The sequence below is a fragment of the Natrix helvetica genome, assembly GCF_964273705.1.
Source record: "Natrix helvetica genome assembly, chromosome: 3".
Classification (NCBI taxonomy): domain Eukaryota; kingdom Metazoa; phylum Chordata; class Lepidosauria; order Squamata; family Natricidae; genus Natrix; species Natrix helvetica.
The window spans coordinates 141037392-141060027 of NC_138549.1; the positions used below are offsets into that span (position 1 = coordinate 141037392).

Sequence of the window (22636 nt, forward strand, 5' to 3'; positions counted from 1 at the left end):
AGAAAACTCAGATAAAGAAATACTGCCTACTTGAGAGAATTCAAACAATTGTTTTATTACTTCCAAGCTAGCAGGTTAGATGGAGATACTATTGCACAGACAAACCAATAACAACCCAAGGTTACATAGGTTTTATGTAAAATGTTGATTTAAAAAAATGAGTACATGTATACTGAATATATACGTATAATAATTGGAACTCTCAATAGAAAGAATTGTTTTATAAGGGGAAAAAAGAAAATTCTGACAGGAAATGGGTATCAATCATGGCGTGAAAGCATTCTTTGAAATACAGCGGCACAACTTTTATACACGGGAAATGACATTGCTCTAATCGTTATTTTGGCAAGTTGACCCTGTATTTTACTGCAGAAGGAAAGAGAAAGATAAGAACACAACAATGTATCCTTGAATCTACTGCCTGTATTCTAGTCATAAATTCTATAAGCATATAGTAGCAAATCAGCAGAAAAACTAGAATTCCAAATACATAGACAAAATATAGCAACCAGCCCCCAAGAAGTGACCTTTGCCATTTCTTTCTGGACCAGTTTCCAGTCTGTTTTCCAGGGCCACCCTTTGAAATGCAGCTTGCAAGAGATCAACATTGAATTTCATTTCTTCATGTCCAGTTCTTCACTGGATTGTTGTTCATTGCTATTTTTTCTGGTTGAATGGGTCCATTTTCTTGAGCAGAACACTTACAAATAATTTTGTAGCAGTCAGGAGTACTTGCGATGCATCAAAAATAATTGCCAGCACACAGGTGAACAAAGGATGTGAAAGAAAACTACAACGATTAAGAAAATCGGCATGAGATTAAAGGGTTGCTGGGCTCTAGGTAACTATCTTGGAATGCATTCTTCTACCAATTATTGTTCTGTCACTTAAGAAGCCTTTGGCCTAGTTGTCACAAATATGAGACAAAGAGATAAGCTTGTGTTCCAGAATGAACCAACTGCAGATGCGAACACGTTTTAATATTTTTCATATTAAATAAAATTTTCATGTTGGGACATTCTGTAGTCTTTTTATATCCTTATGAATAAAATTTCCCACCAAAAGTATTTTAATGAATAACTTTACCCGCCTTTCAATATTCATAAGGCCTCATGTTTTGTCTAGGTCACTGGTTCTCAATTTTGGTCTCAGGGGTCTTTGCAGCCCAAAAGAGCTGTAGTTTATCTGAGTTATATCTTTTGATATTTAAAGGTAAAGGGTGCCCTCGCACATATATGCTAGTCATTCCCGACTCTAGGGGGGCAGTGCGTATCTCCATTTCAAAGCCGAAGAGCCAGTGCTGTCCGAAGAAGTCTCCGTGGTCATGTGGCCAGCATGACTAAATGCCAAAGGCACATTCCCACCAAAGGTGGTCCCTATTTTTCCTACTTGCATTTTTACATGCTTTCGAACTGCTAGGTTGGCAGAAGCCGGGACAAGTAACAGGAGCTCACTCTGTTACACGGCACTAGGGATTCGAACTGCCGACTTTTCTGATCGACAAGCTCAGCATCTTAGCCACTGTGTCCCTTTGATATTTTCAGTATTAAAAATTAAAATGGAGTAATCTTAAAATATTTCTTTATTTGACTTCATGGACCTGTGAAAGAATCCCAGGAACTCCCAAGGATCTTCAGACCATGCTGGTAACTCCTGGTCTACACCATTGCTAGAACACCAGTTTTTTTTTTTAAAGTTAACTTAGGCTCTACTTAAATGGAATGAGCTCTCCAAGGTCCTGAGACAGATTTGCTCTGTCAAGTGCAGTCCTTCTGTTGATCTTAGAAGTACTGGTACCTAGCTTTAGTAAACATTTTTTTAGTTCTTCAGCTGGGCTAAGACAATAATAAGCATTTCAAATAAGATACTACTGTTTTGATCTGTAAAAAAGCTTCTTCTTTTGAAATGTAGGTGTACTGGATTTTGTGGACAGTTTTTCAGAATGGTGCAGTATCTTTTCTCAATTGATTATATGCTAGATTTATTTATGGGTTAAAGGTAGTTTACATATATTATGTTAACAGTAATAAAACAATATAATAAGTACATAGCAAATATATTTATAGATCTTGTTTGAGTTCTTGCAGTCTCTGATAATTCATGTCTCTGATCAGCTAAAATATATTAAGAAAAAAAATAGGAGCTCAGACTATAGTTAGAGATTGTGGCTCTTCATATATGAAGAAACAGAGGAGAGAGAGGCAACCCAGTAGTCTAAACCAGAAAATCAACTCCAGAACTATATTTAATTGAGATAAACTATAATAAAATCTTAGGACTGCTTTGCCTTCCCTCTTTCTTATACCCTAGTGAGTCGGGGGGAGCCTACCTGAGGTGCTTCCAAATACTGTCTTGATTCTTGGGACTTAAATAATGTTTCAACCCTCTTTGCTTATTTAATAGTGGTTCCATATTTCTGTCTTGGGAGAATAGGAGCCACTCAATCATCTCCTCAGAGACGTGTTTGTTTGGATTAAAGTTTATTTTTAACATCTTTGACACTTAGCTGAACTGACATTGGACTTGGATTGGTCTTCAGATAGGCTTTTTTGGCTGGTTGGAGTTGACAGGTAGACTGTGTTTGCTGCCGGCCAGTCTGATTGTGACCGCTGCATTCCCAGAGTGTTGGATGCGCTGGGATATTTTGCAGGTGGAGGAGTAAACCTGAGATAGCATAGGAGGCTGAAGTAATCCACTGTGATTTTGTGGGCTTGTTATGAGATTAGGAGGCTGGGACGATTATCTGACTGTATTGGGATATTTAACAGTGGACAGAGCTGGAACCAGCTAGAGCAGTATTTCTCAACCTTAGCAGCTTGAAGTAGGATGGACTTCAACTCCCAGAATTCCCCAGCCAGCAAGGTGACTGAGGAATTCTGGGAGGTGAAGTCCACATATCTTCAAGTTGCTAAGGTTAAGAAACACTGAGCTAGAGGATAAATCACCCAATTGAACAGGCTGGAGGCCATCAATAGATCAATGTGCTTGCTATCCTTCTGAACCTGTGCTAGTGCTGACAAACCTGGGAACCAGAGGATGATTGAGGGCAGACAGGGGTTGCACCAGGCTTGCTGCCATATTGGCTGCATTTATGGTCTTGGTGCTGATTGCCCCTGTTGAGCTGCATTGTATTTTCATCTCATTGCTGCTGTTCTCCATCACACAGGCAGATGACTGGACGGGCTTCCAACTGGAGTGGCCAACCAAGACTTTGGGATTTGGATTATTAATGGTGGCAGGCTGGGATGGATAGCAACAGATGGCAATCTTCTGTGGACTCCTTTCTCCCCCCCCCCCCCCTCTGCAGAGCTTTTCTCTGATAGCTCAAAAGCTTATTTTCCTCTCAACTTTGTCTGTCAGCTAAGTGCTTTGTTTGTATGTTTCCCCCCCTTAGGCTGAGAGCCTAGGAAAGGGATTAACTGGTAGAGTGGATAAAAAGGGGTCCGTAACCAACGGGTGAGAATGGCTGGGGAGGGCCCCCTTAGGTATTAAGCTGAATATATCTTTATATGTTTGTTTATGTGATTCTTTGCTGAGGGGGGCAGGGGTGCTGAATGCCTGTGAGTGCTGAGAGCCACTAAAGCTGAAGCACCTCAGAATGCTTGGTTTTTTCCCTGGGATAACTGTAAGTGATTATTATGGGAGGTCCTGGGCCTTTGAAGTTGGAAGCTTTGGAGGAGGAGATGCCATGGCCAATGGGGAGGGGACCTGGAGGGCCATAATACTGTGGTAGTGATATGGGAAGGTCTGGTGGGAAAAGAGTGGGCTGCTCCAGGGAACACAGGACCAATGTTTTATACCTGTTTTGCGTTCTAGCTTCTTTGTCTCCACCCCAATACCATCTGAGGCCCTGGCTTCTGGATGTTTCTCTTAAATGTCAGGTCAGGTTGTAATAAGGTCTCCCTCATCTGTGATTTGCTTGTGGTTGAGAGGGCCAATGTGACATATATTACTGAGGCTAGACCTTGAAGGGAGGGGGGTGTCAGGGCTACAAATGTAGCCACAGCCCAGAAGTTAGGGCAGGGATGGTGGTATGGCAGTTGTCATCTGAGAATTGTTTACATCTTTCAGGGAAGTATTGTATAGGTTACTGAATGTGAGACTCTGTTCATTACGTTTGGCTTTGGGGATCAGTTGGGATCTTTGTGTTTGTACCAACCTCCCTGCTGCAAAGCAATCTATTTGCCTGAGCCCTTTGATTTCATCTGTGGGTTGATGGTGGAATTCCTCAGCCTTATGTTCTTGGGAGACTTTAAAATGGCTTCCCAGGAGGTAGGATTTAAGATGTCTCTAGAGTACTTTTTCCATACACAAATATGTAGCTTTGGATCATTTTCTTCATTGAATCAATGAATGTACATTTTTAAATCTGTGTTTTCTTAATTTAGATTTAGGGTTTGTGTGACGAACAGATCATATTTTATGTGATATTTGTGCAGAAATATTGAAGATTTAAAAAGCTTCACAAACTATTAAGCACTACTACATCTTCAGTGGGTTTTTTTAATCCAGGAAATATAATTCATCTTTAGTGATTAACCATTTTGTGAACCTCTTATGCCAGGATTAGGGAAATTAAATGAGAATGTATTCCTGTTCTCAACTGACAGAGTAAGAGTTTTTGATAAAGATACAAATTACAGTGTTGAGGTCAGTTTAGGATTCTGCAGGGTTTGTGTACTACTACTACTGCTACTGCTGCTACTGCTACTACTATTACTACTTATTTGAATAGGTAAGCCCAATAGCATTCAGACCTCTTTTTAAATTTCTCTTTAAACTCTTTATGAGTTTCCTTAAGGCACTGGGAAAAGAAGACCAAGATCATTTCTGATCTACTCACCCTGATTGCATAGTTTTACAGTTCTTTGGACGCTGGTTGTGTGTGGAATTTTCACAGCCATCTGTTGCCTGTCCCACAGTTATGAAGGACATAGATGAATTACAATACCAAATGTTGTTTGCTATGCAGTATTCGGTCTGCTTCCATATGCATATACCTCCCCTTGTATTGACAGCTGTTGTCCTCATACTTAGACCATGGGGTATACTTATTCCACATGTCACCAAACTAGACTGATTGACAAAAAAGCATTTCTAGTGCTGACTCTCAGCCACAAGACTAAAGTTCATGTTTTGCTGATATAAAGCAATTGAGGTGTTCAAAATATTCTACCATGGGTTATTTCACGTTTCAATGGAAATGAATATATGTAGCTCAGGGTTGGGCTGTGGAGTCCTTGGTGCTCTCTGCGCTTGGCTGTTGGCTTGCAGATGTTTCATTACTTGACATGGTAACATTATCAGTACTAGTGAGTGTGATGTTTTACCCCTGTTTATATATAGTAGTTTGCCCTGCCAATATTGGTCAGGTGCAGTTTTCTCCTTAGTAAATTCCTCTGTTAGAGTATTGCTATGTGCTTTTTGGTCTCCTGTTAACTCCTGCTCATCTGGACATTGGTGCTGGAATAATATAATTTGCTGGAGTAAGTGAGTGATCAGTGATGCAGGGTGGGTGGAGAAGAGTATGTGGAACCTGTTGGGCTAGCAAAGCAGGCCCAAAGCCTTTGGGGACCCGGCAGGGCAGGATGGGGTAATAGGCGGGATGGCATGCTGCAGAGTTTCTGTGGTCAGTGGTAACAGTGAATGACCACAAAGGTGGTACAACAAAGTAACTTTGGGACAGGGTCATAAATACCTTTGGGAAATCTGCTATAACTTTGGATCATCACTAAGTGACCTGTCGTAACTCAAGAACTACCTGTATTAGAACACGAGAATTACAATCACAAATTTATCAACTCTTTAAATAGCAAGCACTAGTCATATAATATCTTGATGCCAAGTCTTAGTTTTCATGTGTTTACCTAGCATACCATTTCTTGTTTGGACAAGCATTAGGCTTTGCAGGGTGATGAGAAAAGCTCATTGCAGGGATATTAATAGTCTTTTGATCATTGTACTCCTTTATCTGGATTATCTTCTACATTAAGGATTCCCTCTGAGTCATTGTACTATCCTAAATGCTTATACTTCCCCTTGACAAATTAATTCCTTCTCTAGGTTGCTAGCATGTTTATGACTTCACCAATATGGTTTGGTATAAACAAAACTATGCAAATATAAAATCATTTTTAAAAGCTATAAATGAATGTGTACATAATGCCAAACTATTTAAGTTAATTAGTTGACGTGTACTTGACATGGCTTGGATTGCCCTGATAATATTTATTTCTGTTGAAATATTTCTATCCTTTTAAAGAGAATTTTCCAAAAGTTGATTAAATTAAAAAAAAGTACAATACTGTACAATGATATACAATAAAGGAGAACACAAATCAGAAGTTATTTAACCAAGTAGATCCGACAGTAGTGATTGGGACACTTTTTTTGTTCAACTAATGCTCCTTAATATTTCATAACTATTAATAGTTCTAAACTATTGGCATCAAAGGCATTCAATTTGGAAAGTAAACAATCTTTCCTTAGTCATCTGTTTAGATTGTTTGCAACAACATTGGTGATTGAACGTATGCAGGGAACCTGTATCATATTGAAAAATGCAGTATTCTGCAGCGTGCAGTAGAAAATGGCTTATGGACGGTACCCAGGAGAAGAACTTTAAGGGCGAGTTTTTCCAGCTGAGTGGTTTGGGCAGTACTTCCAAGTCTGAAGAACTCTCCCAGGACAGAGAGAATTCCAGAAATCACACTCCAAGGCCATCCAGACAGAGGCGATTTGCAAGAGGATTCTGGAGCGGTGTTTCAGATACAAAAGACTAGATCAAGACATGAAAGTTTAATTAAATTGACTTATTGCTAAACAGCCTGTAAACAGGATTCTTCTCAATTAATGGTTAGCCCCTACCTTATTTTTCGGAGTAAAACATGCACCTCCCCCCTCCAAAGGTGAAAATCTGAGGGCATCTAACACACTGAATACAGCACTTTTGGTCTCCCGAAACCTCGCCCCCTTTGCAAAAATGGACACGCAGAGGGTTTGGAAGGCCTGCAAAGTGCTCCTGGGGGCTGGGGAGAGCAAAAATGAGTGAAAATGGGCCATTTTTTGCTTGTTTTTGCCCCTCCCCCTCAGCCCCAAGGAGCACTCTACAAGCCTCCCAAAGCCTATGCATGCCGTTTTTTGCAAAAACAAAAACAAAACAAAAAAACAACCCAGACCTGTTTTTGCAAAAAACGGGCCTTTTTTGCTCATTTTTGGGGGGGAGGCGGTCCCCAGGGGCACTTTGCATGCCTCTCAAACTCTCTGCATGTCCTGTTTTTCACAAAAAATGAGGCCTGCAGAGTGCAAAAACTTTAAAAAAAAATTTACCTCTTCAAAATCTTGGTGCATCTTATATTCTGGTGGATCTTATACTCTGAAAAATACGGTATTTTGAAATTTGATCAGGATCTGCAGAATTCAAGAGGAATTGGCCTTAGTCCTTGTATGGCTCCATAGGGATTAAAGGCTGCTCCCTCTTTTAATTCAGACCCTAGATTCTGCCACTCCTACATCAGTGAGAGGCAGAGATAGCAGCCAGTTCACAATGGAAAAACAGCCATTGTTTAAAATTCTTTTTCAAAAGGACAATAAGTCGTGCTTTCTATTTCTTAAACACTTTAACTATTTTTCTTTACTGATTTTTAAAATATCCTTTTCAGTCACAATGTGATACTCCTTTTTGAAGAATTGTGGTCTTTTAGAAACATCGTTCGTGCTAGACAACAAGGAGAGGAAGTGCCATTGTGAGTGAAAATAAGAAAGCTTTGAATTTTTTCAGTCTTTACCCTGTTTTTTAGAAACATAAGGACTTAAAATTTGGCAGCATAATTTTGCTTTTTTTCTGTCATGCTCATTTGTTAATGGAATTTATAAGTCGTGACTGAGGAGCTTGTGAGAAAGTGAAGTCTTCAGATTTTAACTGAACCTGATTCGCTAAGATACAACTTCAGACGTGGGTATTATTTAAAATATTTGCTCTTTGACCACAAGAGAGAGTCAACAGTTACAAAATAGTGGGAAAGCCACCTCTGATTTTATTAAATTTTAAAACAAACAAGAGGGACATCAAATCAGAACTGTTAAAAGGAGGGAGCCAAGCCAATTGGACCTCATGGGAAACATTTTGTAGGCATGCTCAAAAATATATTTCAAGCAATCAAAACAATAAGCATAAAGATTGTTACGCTAGAGATGTAACCGAATGCAAAAAGTTATCAAACCATTGGGAATGTTCCACAATGACAAAAAACAGTGACAGTTGATTTTTTGAAATATTGAATGGGTAGTAAGAGTGTTCATTTATGAAGGTGATATAAACAAAATTGTCCTAATGAAACTAAAAAAAGAAGAGCTTCAGGTAAGATCTCAAGCCATAAAAGAACAATTTCTGGATCTTCATTTCAAAATTGAGTTAAAGATTGATCACATGGATCCAGCTGTCCTGAAATAAATATCTAAAGATTTTGAGAAAAAGAAATGTTTCTGCTGTTCAACAAATATTCTGAAGAAAAGAATGATTTTATTTTGCTGATAGTGAATTATAACTTGAAAGAAAACCTTTATAAAATTTCCTTTAAAATAACTGTATTTTAAGAATGGAAACAAAATTGGATAAATTATTCTCTTTGTTTAAAACATTTGCTTTATCATCTCTACCAAGTCCACAAGTTTTTCCATCTATTCTTCCATTGTGGGGATTATATATCTTTCCATCTGCACATACTGAATTTTCAACACTGTCAGTATGTATGATAACAATGACCCAAGTTTTCTTTCAACAACAACCTAACAGTTTCTAGTTTCAATTTTATATTCATAAAATTGAATATATTATTCATATATATATATATATTTATATATATTCAATCCTTAAAATACAATTCTTAAACTACATCCATAAAATACAGTTTTGTCAGTGCCTTCTGTTCTGAGAACAGCTGCAACTGGGACACCAGCCAGAATTGTGTAAAGCCAATCCATGGCCATAACTTTTATCAGATGTTTCATTAGAAGTTGTAAATCATTGAGTAGAATTGACTGTTCAAGCAAAGCTACTTTTGCTATCCTTTGGGGAAGACTAAAACAAAGGGGGAATCAAAAGTATTGATTTGTTCTTGTATTGTCAATTTTCCAAGTGGACAATAGAAAAATGCTTGCTACAAATTAGTACATACAAGCATTTGTACATGCTGTTTGTCCTTGTATGCTGCATTAGTAGTTACAGTATAATATGTTAGAGATACTAGGCATAAGACAGTGATGTGAAATGTGGTCATTATAAGAGTGATCAATGCAGTTTCTATCCCCTTCCCCTGCCTCAGTTCTTGCTGGAAATGGTTTAGGTAATATGTTTCTTCCAGAGCTCTTTGTAACTTCTACCCTGTCACGCAAAACCAAGCATTTAATAGTGATTGCCATACCATGTGTATGAATCACACAAGTGGCAACAAAATAGGGGCAGTCAGGCATAACACAGGTTATGTAGACAGTAAACACAAGGTCAATAAAAATGGACTCAAATGTCTATACACCAATGCACAGGGTATGAGGAATAAATAGGGCGAATTAGAAATTCAAGTAAAAGAGGGCAGATACGATATTATTGCCATTACAGAAACTTGGTGGGATGAAACCGACAAATGGAACATACAGCTAGAAGGATTTAAATTATTTAAAAGAAATAGACCAAATAAAAGAGGAGGTGGAGTTGCACTATATATAAGAAATAACTACGTCTCTACAGAAATAGAGTACAACAATGATGAGAACTATCTTGAATGCATTTGGGTCAATATTAAAGGTTGTGAGGGAAATGATATTGCCATAGGTGTATACTACAGGCCACCCAACCAAGCAAAGGAAGTAGATGAACTTTTTGCTAGTCAGCTAACTAAGGTATGTAGGAAGCACACCACAATAGTAATGGGAGATTTTAACTACCCTGACATCAACTGGGAAACAAACTGCACCAAGTGGAAGATCCAACAGGTTCCTAACAAACCGAGCAGACAACTTTGTTTTCCAAAAAGTAGAGAAGGGAACAAGGGGATCAGCCATATTGGACTTAATTCTCACTAACAGAGAGGAAATGATAGAAGGTGTTGAAGCCAAAGGAACCCTGGGGGCAAGTGACCATGCAATATTGGAATTCAACATTATGCAAACAAAAGTAGTAGAACAAAGTCAAACTAGAGTCTTGGACTTTAAGAAAGCTAATTTCAATAAACTTAGAGAGAGCTTGGGAAAAATTCCATGGATGAGAATCCTCAAGGGGAAAACGACTCAAGAAGCTTGGGAAATTTTGAAAAATGAGATTACAAAAGCCCTGTCTAGCACAATACCAATGAAGAAGAAAAATAATAGCTCCCAAAAGAAATCAGCATGGCTGCATAAAGAACTATCTGACAAACTGAAAGACAAAAAAGGTAAGTATAAAAAGTGGAAGGAGGGGGACATAACTAAGGCAGAATATCAGCAAATAGCCCGAGCCTGTAAAGATGAAGTGAGGAAAGCTCACAATGAAGAAAGGCTTGCCACAAAAGTGAAAGGCTCACAATGAAGAAAGGCTTGCCACAAAAGTGAAAATTAACAAAAAAAAAGCTTCTTCCAACATGTTAAAAACAAGAAAAAAGTTAAGGAAACAATTGGTCCATTGCTAGGAGAAAGTGGCAAGAAGGTGACAAGCAACAGGGAGAAAGCAGAACTATTTAACTCATGTTTTGCATCTGTCTTTACACAAAGGGATAAAACAGTCCAACCTATCAAAAGCAGCACCACAAAAATCAGATTAGGAACACAAATTGAAATAGGGAAGAAAATGGTAAGTGAGCACCTGTGTACCCTAGACGAGTTCAAATCACCAGGACCGGATGAATTACATCCCAGGGTTCTGAAGGAACTAGCAGACGAGATCTCAGAACCACTGAATTATATCTTTCAGAGATCCTGGAACACCGGGGAACTACCAGAGGACTGGAAAAGAGCTGATGTGGTTCCCATCTTCAAAAAAGGGAAAAAAATAGATCCAGGAAACTACAGACCTATCAGCCTGACCTCAACACCAGGAAAGATTCTGGAAAAAATAATCAAGCAACGAATTTGCGAACACCTAGAAGCAAACAAAATAATAGCCAAAAGCCAACATGGATTTGTCAAAAACAGATCATGCCAGACTAATCTTATTGCATTCTTTGATAATGTGACAAAATTAGTGGACCAGAGGAATGCCGTCGATATAGTTTACTTGGACTTCAGTAAGGTTTTTGATAAGGTAGACCATAACCTACTACTAGATAAAGTAGAAGAATGTGGGTTAGACAGCATCACCACCAGATGGATTCGTAACTGGCTGACCAACCGCACTCAACGTGTAGTCCTCAATGGAATTGTATCTTCATGGAGGGAAGTATGCAGTGGAGTACCCCAAGGCTCTGTTTTGGGCCCAGTACTCTTCAACATCTTCATCAATGATTTGGATGAGGGAATAAATGGGGAACTCATCAAATTTGCAGATGACACCAAGCTGGCAGGAATAGCCAACACTCCAGAAGATAGGCTTAAGATACAGAAGGATCTTGACAAACTTGAACATTGGGCACTATCTAATAAAATGAAATTCAATGGTGAAAAGAGTAAGGTTCTACATTTAGGCAACAAAAACAGAATGCACAGGTACAGTATAGATGATACCTTGCTCAGTAGTAGTAACTGTGAAAGGGATCTTGGAGTCCTAGTGGACAACCATTTAAATATGAGCCAGCAATGTGCAGCAGCTGCAAAAAAGCCAACACAGTTCTAGGCTGCATCAACAGAGGGATAGAATCAAGATCACGTGAAGTGTTAATACCACTTTATAATGCCTTGGTAAGGCCACACTTGGAATACTACATTCAGTTCTGGTTGCCACGATGTAAAAAAGATGTGGAGACTCTAGAAAGAGTGCAGAGAAGAGCAACAAAGATGATTAGGGGACTGGAGACTAAAACATATGAAGAACGGTTGCAGGAACTGGGTATGTTTAGCTTAAGAGAAAGAAGGACTAGGGGAGACATGATAGCAGTGTTCCAATATCTCAGGGGTTGCCACAAAGAAGAGGGAGTCAAACTATTCTCCAAGGCACCTGAGGGTAGAACAAGAAGCAATGGCTGGAAACTAATCAAGGAGAGAAGCAACTTAGAACTGAGGAGAAATTTCCTGACAGTTAGAACAATTAATCAGTGGAACTGCTTGCCTCCAGAAGTTGTGAATGCCCCAACACTGGAAGTCTTTAAGAAGATGTTGGATAGCTATTTGTCTGAAACGGTATAGGGTTTCCTGCCTAGGCAGGGGGTTGGACTAGAAGACCTCCAAGGTCCCTTCCAACTCTACTATTGTATTGTATTGTACTTAACAATCTTCCAGAAAAGGGGTCACTCAGAGGCAGTTTTGTCAAAAAACATTGTTACCTCCCTTTTGCAAAAGTCAAGAAGGTTCTGAGATGAATCACATCCTGGGCTGCCGGGGAATTCCTAAAGCAGTCCTGGAGTCCATTGAGATTGATAAAATGCCTGAGGTGACCAATTTGAATTGATTCTAGTAATCATCAGCCTCCAAGTGGATAAGTACCACTCTTTTGTATCAAGGCTTATGCAATACTTCAGGGCTACAAATGGATACAAGTCAGCCAGTGCTTAATAACTTAAGTGTATTATCCAATCAGGACTCCTGGCTTATATAAGTTTCAAAAATAGGGACACACATCCCAAGGTGGAGTTTTATATAGTTATACATTACATTTATTAATGTATAAAGAAATTGTTTCATTTAAGAAATAAAAAGTATTACAGGTTATTCATTGCATGATAACATGTTTATTCCATATTGATGAATTTTGGGGAAAAAAGAATGGAAAGTTCTCCTGAACACAAGTTTTTTTTATTTTGGCTTTAGAAATGAAAAAAATAAAACAAAGATATATAATGTTTTTGCAAATGAGCTAGATATATGAGGGAAATATGTAGGTTAGAAGAGTGAACATAAATGTGTTTTTTAAAAACAGGGATGAACATTCTTAGATTTGAATGTACTATTGAGTCAGTTTTCAGATTGATATGAAATGTAGCAGTCAAACTATCAAAAGGTATATAGTCTGCCATTCTTCCCAAAATAGACAAGCTCTTCTCCTTTATGCCGAAAAGAAAACTAGAACTTTCCCATTCTAATTTGGCAATATATAAATATTCCGTTTGAAAGTACAGTACTCAGTGCATTTTTTATCTTGTTACGTTAACCTTCTTCCTAATACATTTTCCTAATAGAAATAGAAATAGCATTTAGACTTATATACCATCCCCATAGTGCTTTACAGCACTCTGGGCAGTTTACAATGTAAATATTATTTGATTATTGCCCCCAAACAGTCTGGATCCTCATTTTATCAATTTCGGAATGGTGGAAGGCTGAGTTATTCAGGAGTCCCATCATAAGCAAACTCCAGACGGGGGGCAGAGTTCGCCTGCAATATTGCATTTTAATCATTGCGCCATGAGGGCTACCCTAATCCTAATCAGAACTTGTTTCTGGGTTAAACCTTGCTAATCAGAACCGCTATTAGAAAGCAATAATTTTAACTACCTTACTCCCTCTACTACAAAACAGCCTTGCTTTACAGTTATGGCCTTGGACATAGTGAACTACTTTACTTTACTTTACTTTTATTTAGATTTCTAGACCGCCCCCTCTCCCAAAAGGGACTCGGGGCGGTGTACAGTCAAATTAAAACACAAATGCATAGGAATAAATATAAATACACAAATCCTTAAATTAGATGAGGAGGTTAAAAGACTGTATCTTAAAGTAAAGCTATTGAAACCATATTAAAAATAACCCCTAAAAATACCCCAAAAAGTTAAAATTAACCCAACTAAAAATATCTGGCAGGAGGTGAGATAAAACTATGGATGGGCCAAGCCGGCTAGTCGAAACAGGTGAGTCTTTAGTTTTTGACGGAAGGAGCGGAAGTCGGTGGTGGTTCTAATGTCGGGAGGGAGGTCATTCCAGAGGGTTGGGCCCATCACAGAGAAGGCTCTACTCCTAGGCGCCGACCGTTGGCATTGCTTGGTGGACGGCACCAGGAGGAGTCCCTCCCTGTGAGAGCGAATTGGTCGCAGGGATGTGTGCGGTAGGATGCAATCCCGCAAGTAGCTAGGTCCTGTGCCATGGAGCGCTTTAAAGATGGTGATCAACTAGCCTCTTGCTGTGCAACTCAATGCTGAATGGATTGCGAGTATGTTGCTTCAGCATAAGAATCAGGTAGCCTGCATCTACTCAGATTATCTATTTCGCTCAATCACCTCCTAGAAGATATAGGAAATGGGATTTAACTGTGGACTCTTGAAAGATGGAGTTCCAAAATAGTCTATTTCTATTATTGCCTCTTAACCCTGCTCTGGACAGTTAAATCTATTTTCTATTAAACTGAGATCTGCCTTTTTAAGACTGCCAGAAAAGCAACAAGTTAAATTGCAAAATGCTGTATAGGAATTTATAGCTGCATGCTTCAACATTATTTTAAAGAGAAATGTTAGCTGGAATGAACTAGCTTTACTTGACCAGTTTAAAGATGTATGTGCAAGATGACCCATTTCAGCAAGGCACTCCAGATACCTTGGAGGAGGTACATAATTATTCAATGCTGCATATCCCTAGAATGGACAGCAAGAACTAAGGCAAACAGCTGATGAAAAGCCATTCTGTTTCCTCTTTCTTTCACATCAGCTTCTTCAGTGGATTGTTATTGTTCAGTCACTAAGTCATGTCTGACTTTTCCCAATTCTATGAACCACAGCATGCCAGGACCCTTGTTCTCCACTGTCTCCCAGTACCTGCCCAAATTCATGCCCACTGTGTTGATGATACTATCTAGCCATCTCAATCTCTGCTGTCCCCTTCTCCTTTTGCCTTCAATCATTCCCAACATCAGCGTCTTTGCCAATGAGTCCTATAGCTTCTTCCATAGTCAACTATGTAACTGGAAGTAGTTGTCAATTATTGTCAGCTACAGAAAAACACAGGTGCTCATTGGTGTCTTCAAGCCAATCTTCACATTTCCTGTCTTTATTGGAAGGAAAAAGAATTCAAAATGGAATAGGACAATCAAAGTAGAACATCTGATTTGCTAGAAGAAACATCCAGATGCTAGGAAAAAGGAGACTTATCTATTGTATGCACCCCATCTTCTCCAATATTTTTTTCAGTACCCATAGAAACCTACTTTTCCTAATTGGCTCCCCCCCCCAGGTGTCTCCAAAAGGAAGAGAGTGATTAGGGACATCAAAGTGAGAGTGCAGGAGTTTTACAAAACTTACTTTTTCCCTGCCTGTATCCTCAGAACAGGGTTTGGAGCAAGGAGGAGGCTTGATATTGAATGAGGATTAGACATCCATTCTCTGCCTTACTCCTATTTTTAACTGATATGGATGCTTTTCAAAGACTAATCTAGAATCAACCTAGAACTAAGTTAAACTTAGATCCTAAGAACTAAGCTAAAAACAACCGAGAAATTAACCGACATGACAATTAATCAGTGGAACAACTTGCCTCCAGAAGTTGTGGGTGCTCCCAACACTGATTTTTAAGAAGAGATTAGACAACTATTTGAGCAGGGGGTTGGACTAGAAGACCTTCAAGGTCCCTTCCAACTCTGTTATTCTGTTACAGTACTATCCTTCCATTAGATTCAGGGAAAATGGTCCTAAATTGGGCAAACTGCTTCATAGGGATAGCTGAAAACCTCCCTGCCTCCAAATGCTTCTCAAGAAAGGGAAAAGAACTGCTGAAGTATATTGTGGTGTTGTTCCAGACTGCCCTAAAGGTCAGAGTGACCTAAAGGTCTAGTAAGTAAGTTTACTTTTGGAGACAAACATTACCAGTGCTTCCAGGCTCCCCAAAGCATCTGAAATGGTTTCCTTTGTGTTCGAGCTTCAGACAGACTAAGGAGAGTTGGATAGATCATTACTTCTATTTAAATAATATGTCCAGTAATTTGATTTTAGGGGTCATTCTTTCCACTGTAAACAAAGGAAAATAATATACCAGTTTCTTAACTCTGGGTGAGGCAGGGGCAGTATAGAAAGCTGTTTTCATGAGCGCTGTGCTTGATCAAAACTTTAAGTCTGCAAATATTAGAGATGGAATCAAGGGTGGGATCCTACCGGTTTAACAACCAGTTCGCTGAGCATGCACTTCATGCATGCTTGCTACACTCGCGCTAGGAGTGAACTAGTTCGCTCTGACTTTGAAGTGGGCCTCTCCGCCCACCCCTGCGCTATATTCACCTATATTTCCTTTTCCAAAGCCCAGCTGATCGGCACGGCAGAGTGGATTGCTGCGCCTCAGCTGTTTCCCTCGCCAGCAGTAATGCTGAAGGTGAGAGTTCTCTAAACTGGGCATGCACACAGTATACTCTGCGTGTGTGTGTTTAGAGAGAGAGAGAGAGAATATATATACAGCACTATGCAAAAGTTGTAGGCAAGTGTGAAAAAATGCTGTAAACAAAGAATGCTTTTAGAAATATAAATAATGATTTATTTTTGTCAATTTTCAAAATGCAAAGTGAGCGAACAAAAGAAAAATCTAAATCAAATCAACATTTGGTGTGACCACCCTTTGCCTTCAAAACAGCAGCAATTCTTCTAGGTACACTTGCACACAGTTTTTGAAGGAACTCGGCTGGTAGGTTGTTCCAAATGTCTTGGAGAACTAACTACAGATCTCCTGTGGATGTAGGCTTTCTCACATCCTTCTGTCTCTTCATGTAATCCCAGACACGCTCGATGATGTTGAGATCAGGGCTCTGTGAAGTGATCAGCACTGCCATCACTTCGTGCTTCTTGTTCTTCTTTACGCTGAAGATAGTTCTTAATGACTTTGGCTGTATGCTTGGGGTCGTTGTCCTGCTGCAGAATAAATTTGGGGCCAATCATACGCCTCCCTGATGGAATTGCATGATGGATAAGTATCTGCCTGTATTTCTCAGCATTGAGAACACCTTTAATCCTGACCAAATCTCCAACTCCATTTGCAGAAATGCAGCCCCAAACGTTGAAGGAACCTCCACCATGCTTCACCGTTGCCTGCAGACACTCATTATTGTACCGCTCTCCAGCCCTTCGACGAACAAACTGCCTTCTGCTATAGCCAAATATTTCAAATTTTGACTCATCAGTCCAGAGCACCTGCTGCCATTTTCTGCACCCCAGTTCCTATGTTTCCGTGCATACTTTAGTCGCTTGGCCTTGTTCCCACATCGGAGGTATGGCTTTTTGGCTGCAACTCGCGCATGAAGACCACTTCTGGCCAGACTTCTCCAGACAGTAGATGGGTGTACCTGGGTCCCACTGGTTTCTACCAGTTCTGAGCTGATGGCACTGCTGGACATCTTCCGATTTCGAAGGGTAATAAGCTTGATGTGTCTTTCATCTGCTGCACTAAGTTTCCTTGGCTGACCACTGCATCTACGATTCTCAAGGTTACCCGTTTCTTTGTGCTTCTTCAAAAGAGCTTAAACAGCACATCTTGAAACCCCAGTCTGCTTTGAAATCTTTGTCTGGGAGAGATTTTGTTGATGCAGTATAACTACCTTGTGTCTTGTTGCTGTGCTCAATCTTGCCATGATATGAAACTGTCTTTTACAACCTCACCTTGGTAGCAGAGTTTGGCTGTTCCTCACCCCATTTTAAGCCTCCTACACAGCTGTTTCTGTTTCAGTTCATGACTGGGTTTCAACCTACGTGTGACATTGATGATCATTAGCACCTGTTTGGTATAATTGGTTGATCATACACCTGACTATAATCCTGCAATATCCTTGACTTTATGCAAGTGTACCCATGAGAATTGCTGCTGTTTTGAAGGCAAAGGGTGGTCACACCAAATATTGATTTGATTTAGATTTTTCTTTTGTTCGCTCACTTTGCATTTTGAAAATTGACAAAAATAAACAATCATTATTTGTATGTCTGAAAGCATTCTTTGTTTACAGCATTTTTTCACGCCTGCCTAAAACTTGCACAGTACTCTGTGTGTGTGTGTGTGTGTGTGTGTGTGTGTGTGTGTGTTGTATTTGTGCTGATAAATAAATAAAGGGAGATTAGTATAGATCTATTTCAAGCTATTTAGCTCTCATCAGCTAGCCATACCCTTACTGGGATTTGAACCTGGGCTATATTACATATTAGGCAGATGTATTAGCCACTAAGCCACAGGCTCTCCTCCTTATCAGCTGAGCCAGGGAAATAGGTATGTATTTGTGTTACAACCCCTGGTATGCCCAAATATGGGAGGGAACTCACTACTCCCCCTTTCTGTCTATCGGCTCACTACAGGAGACCAATATTAGGAGACCAATCTAATATGTAATACAGCCCAGGTTCGAATCCCAGTAATGGTATGGCTAGCTGATGAGAGCTAAATAGCTTGAAATAGATCTATACTAGTGTCCCTTTATTTATTTATCAGCACAAATACAACACAAATATAAAAAGGCAACATTAAAAATATGGTTTTCTGCCTGGATGGTCTTCTGTAGTGAGCCGATAGACACAAAGGGGGAGTAGTGAGTTGCCTCCCATATTTGGGCATACCAGGGGTTGTAACACAAATACACACACACACACACACACACACACACACACACATATTTATATAATGTAAAATAAAATAAAATATACCCACTTGGTAGAAGTTCTACCTTGCAAGCAATGTTTATGAATTGGCTTCAGTATGGTGATGATTTTCTAATTTTTGTGGAGAGCCACTAAAAAAAAAGAAGTATGGAATTTCCTGTTACATTCCGTGTGTTTTATGACACTGCAGTTCCTAGGATAGAACTGGGATCTTATCAAATATTGCAATAGAAAGTTCGTATAAATAAACATTTATTTATTACCCATGTTTAGAGCATTTTTAATCTTAGAAACTTAATCTAAATACTTATAAATATATAATCCATCAGAATAGTACAGATCTCTCAAATGTTATAAATTGGTCCTGGTCCTATGTGCAACCTTTTCTGTAGTTCTGTACATAAAGTAGTGTGATTTTGATGGAACTAACTATGTATTTCCTTTTTATTTCAGCTCAGATTGGGTAGAAATTATTGAGCCCCGTTCTAGGGAGCGGATGTACGTCAATTTGACAACTGGAGAGTGTGGTTGGGATCCACCACCTAATCTCAGAGTTCGACAGTCTGATGAAAACCAGTGGTGGGAACTCTTTGATCAAAACAACAATCGTTTCTATTATTACAATGCCATCACTCAGCAGACTGTGTGGCACAGGCCTCAGGGTTGTGACATTGTGCCACTAGCTCAGCTCCAAGCCATGAAACGTAATTCCCAGTCTGATTTCAGGACATCACAGCACAGGAACAGTACAAGTAGTGAGGGGCGAAATACTCCTATCCAAATAACTCTTCTACAGGATATGGAGAAGAGTAAAGACGACAACAGTCTCGAGAAGAGGCCAGAAACTGAAAGGTAAATCATTTTCAAATTTCTTTGGTTTTTCCCCCTCATTTTTTATAGCTATACAGCTATGATGGCTAACCTTTTTGGTGCCGAGTCCCCAAAGCATGCGAAACCCCAAAATGCAATGCAAGCGGCCTCCCCACATGCATGCACCCCCCCACATGCGTATGTGTCCCCCACCTCACCCATTTTTTGCTTCCAGGTTGTTGGAGGAGGCTTTCCAGGCCCAAAATGGGGCGCGGGGGAGGTGTGTGCGTTCCCCCCGCACCCTTTTTTGGCTTCTAGGTTGGTGAAATAGGCTTTCTAGGCCCAAAATGGAGCACAAAGGAGCATTGCATGGCGCCCCCGTGCCCCATTTTGGCTTCCAGGTTGGTGCAGGAGGCCTTCCAGGCCCAAAATGGGACATGGGTGTGTGTGTGGCCCCCTCATGAACATGTGCATCCTGTGCATGCATAGGGTCAGGGAGCATGCATGGGATGCACGTGTGCATGCGCGGGGATTCGAAGACCAGCTGGCTGGTGTGAAGCACGCCCATGCGTGGTAGAGCTGGGTGAGGCAACAGCTGGTGTGCCTGCAGAGAAGGCTCTATGTGCCACCTGTGCCATAAGTTCACCATCACGACTATATAGGGAAGAGGGAGAAACATCCTTGTTTTAAAATGAAACTCGTAAGATGAGAAATAGTTTTGGCTACTTAGTGTAAAAAACAAACAGGTAAGTAGAGAGCCAGTTAGGTTTAGTAGATAAGGATGCAAAGTAGACTATAATTTCAAGTCCCATCTTAGCCATGAAAGCCAGCTGGATGACTTTGGGCCAGTCAGTCTCTCTCAGCCCATCATATCAAGCTCAAGCTGCAAACCAGTTAGCATCTCAGAAATATCAATGGAAGAGTTGATGAGTTTCCGGTTTTTAAAAATTTGCAACCTGACAAAAATAATTTTACAGCAAATAACTTACTCTTAGTTCTTGATTACAACAGTATTTCTAATTGAAATCACCCAGACTTCTCAGTGTTGCTGCTTGCCATAAGCTTGTAAGTACATAGGAACAAAGCCACAAGTCATACTCCCTTTTTCCAAGAAAAGAATGTTATAGCCAGCTTTTACATGTCTCTGTTCCCAATCAAAGAAGCATAATAGATTTGCGGCCAAAACATCGGTATTTTTTAAAAAACTCTTCTTTGGATTTTCTGATTCTAAAAGTCAGCAGATATATTAAAAAGATCTAAAAGCATGCCAGATTCCAGTAGCAGCTTTTGGACACATTGGGATAAACAAAAAGAGGAATTTGGCCTATTATGCTTTGCAGAAAGAATTATTTTTTTTGCAAATCAAAACCAAAATAACCTTTCTGGTATATCCTAATCCTCTCGTCTTAATTTTTAACACATCTCATGTTAATTTTTCCATCACAACATTTTTTCTTAATTTTTTAATACTAAAGATGTAAAACTGATGTCTCTATATTGTGTTTTCCAATTTTGTACTATAGCTAGCTTTGCTCAAATCATGAATTGAACAGTTGCCTCACTAAATAATGTCAGTAAACATATCTCAGAACCATAACTACATTTTCTTATATCTATATTATTAATCTCTCTAATCATTTTTTTATCAGAATCTTTGTACAATGTCACAGGACCACTGTATGTGCGCATAGGTGCCCTTTTCTTTACCACATTTTCAACATTTATTTGAGCCTTTCCCAGTAATTTTACGCGGTCATAATAATACTTCTTAATAATTTTCCCAGCTTAGTAATTTTCCCTATTCCTCATTATAATGCTGGATTCTTCCAAAGTGTAGTCCATTGTGTGTCAGACAGATCTTAAATCTGATTCCTGTATTTCTTTCAGAGTTATTATATGTTTTGAATATTAGAGGACTTTGAAGGATTCTAACAGAAGATTTTCAAAAGCTTTTAAAAGTTGCAGTACTGCCATCTTACAAATTCTAGTTGTTTCTAATAAATAAAAATAATGCCAGGAAAATATAAATGATTTCATTGGTTAGCAATGAATGGAGATATAGTCCAACAAATTTGAAGGGTGCTAAGATAAAAGAAGCTTTCTTGAAACCTATTTTCCTGATATCATTAGACTGCCTGCAAAATGTTCATGAGATAATCACTTTTTCACCCATAGTCACATTTTTTAATTTTGTTATTTCAAAATCTACAATGTTAACTCTTTCTAATAAATTAAAATTCTTGAAGGCAACTATAATGAAGAAATTGCATTTTTTCTAAGGCTGAACAATTAAGAGAGCTAAATGGCAGCATTGCCAAGACCAAAGATAATGTTTACTTACAATCAGCTTTTTTTATTGCCATTCCCTTTATGTGATTATAGGACACACTGTAGTCCTTAAAAGTAATTTATATTTTCCCATTTGGGAACTAGCCTTCCTTGAATGATGGGGTAATCATCTTCAGATATAAAGTGCAGGACCTGAATAACTACTATAATTGTTTATTTTGTTGGCCAATATTGCATGGAACAGTTTTGCCAAGCATATATAATTACCATGCTGACTTTAAAATATATAAATTGCATCTGGAGATAAATTAAAATAGAGGCAAATAATAATAAAGTTCAAATAATTTATTTCCACATTGGTGAAAAGGAAGGATTGATCCTCTTCTCTTTGGTAGTTTACAGAAAGAGAAATTTGATTAAAAATCAGCCAAAGATTAGTTCTTGGTCCCAAAATTGGGCTCTTAAAAGGTTGTTTTCAAAAGTTTCCAAAGTAAAAGGCAATTTTTTAGAATGCCAATATATCACATAAATGGGAAAAAAATGGAAAAAATGTTTCATAGTATATACAGGTAATCCTCAACTTAGTCATTTAGTGACTGTTTGAAGTTACGATGGACCCCCTAAAAGGAACTTACAACCGGTTTCAAAACTCCAATGTCGCCTCCCCTCCATGATCAGGTTGCCACATTTTGGGTGCTCAGAAACCAGCCAACATTTACTTCCAGTTTCTGGCAAAAACTGTCCCATAGCATACATTAGATTTGCTTAATGACCGCCGTTCAACCACCACATTCATTTAATGACTGCCTCAAAAAAGATAGTAAAATTGGGTGCAGTCACATGGCGATCTGCTTTATGACCGCCACAACTTA

The 22636-nt window shown here is 39.1% G+C and overlaps 1 protein-coding gene across 8 annotated transcripts in view; it reads left to right on the forward strand.

Annotated features, from left to right (window-relative positions):
- Positions 1 to 22636, forward strand: part of LOC309389330 (rho GTPase-activating protein 39-like) — a 79765-nt gene that overhangs the window by 35851 nt on the left and 21278 nt on the right. For 6 of the 8 annotated variants that reach the window (XM_081947566.1, XM_081947569.1, XM_081947568.1 and 3 more), the window contains one exon: positions 19119 to 19517. In XM_081947566.1, the coding sequence (XP_081803692.1) occupies positions 19119 to 19517 (399 nt within the window). Of the gene's footprint in view, positions 1 to 16388; positions 16408 to 17065; positions 17436 to 19118; positions 19518 to 22636 lie in introns of those variants that run through there. The other 2 variants (XM_081947570.1, XM_081947573.1) reach the window with 2 other exon arrangements.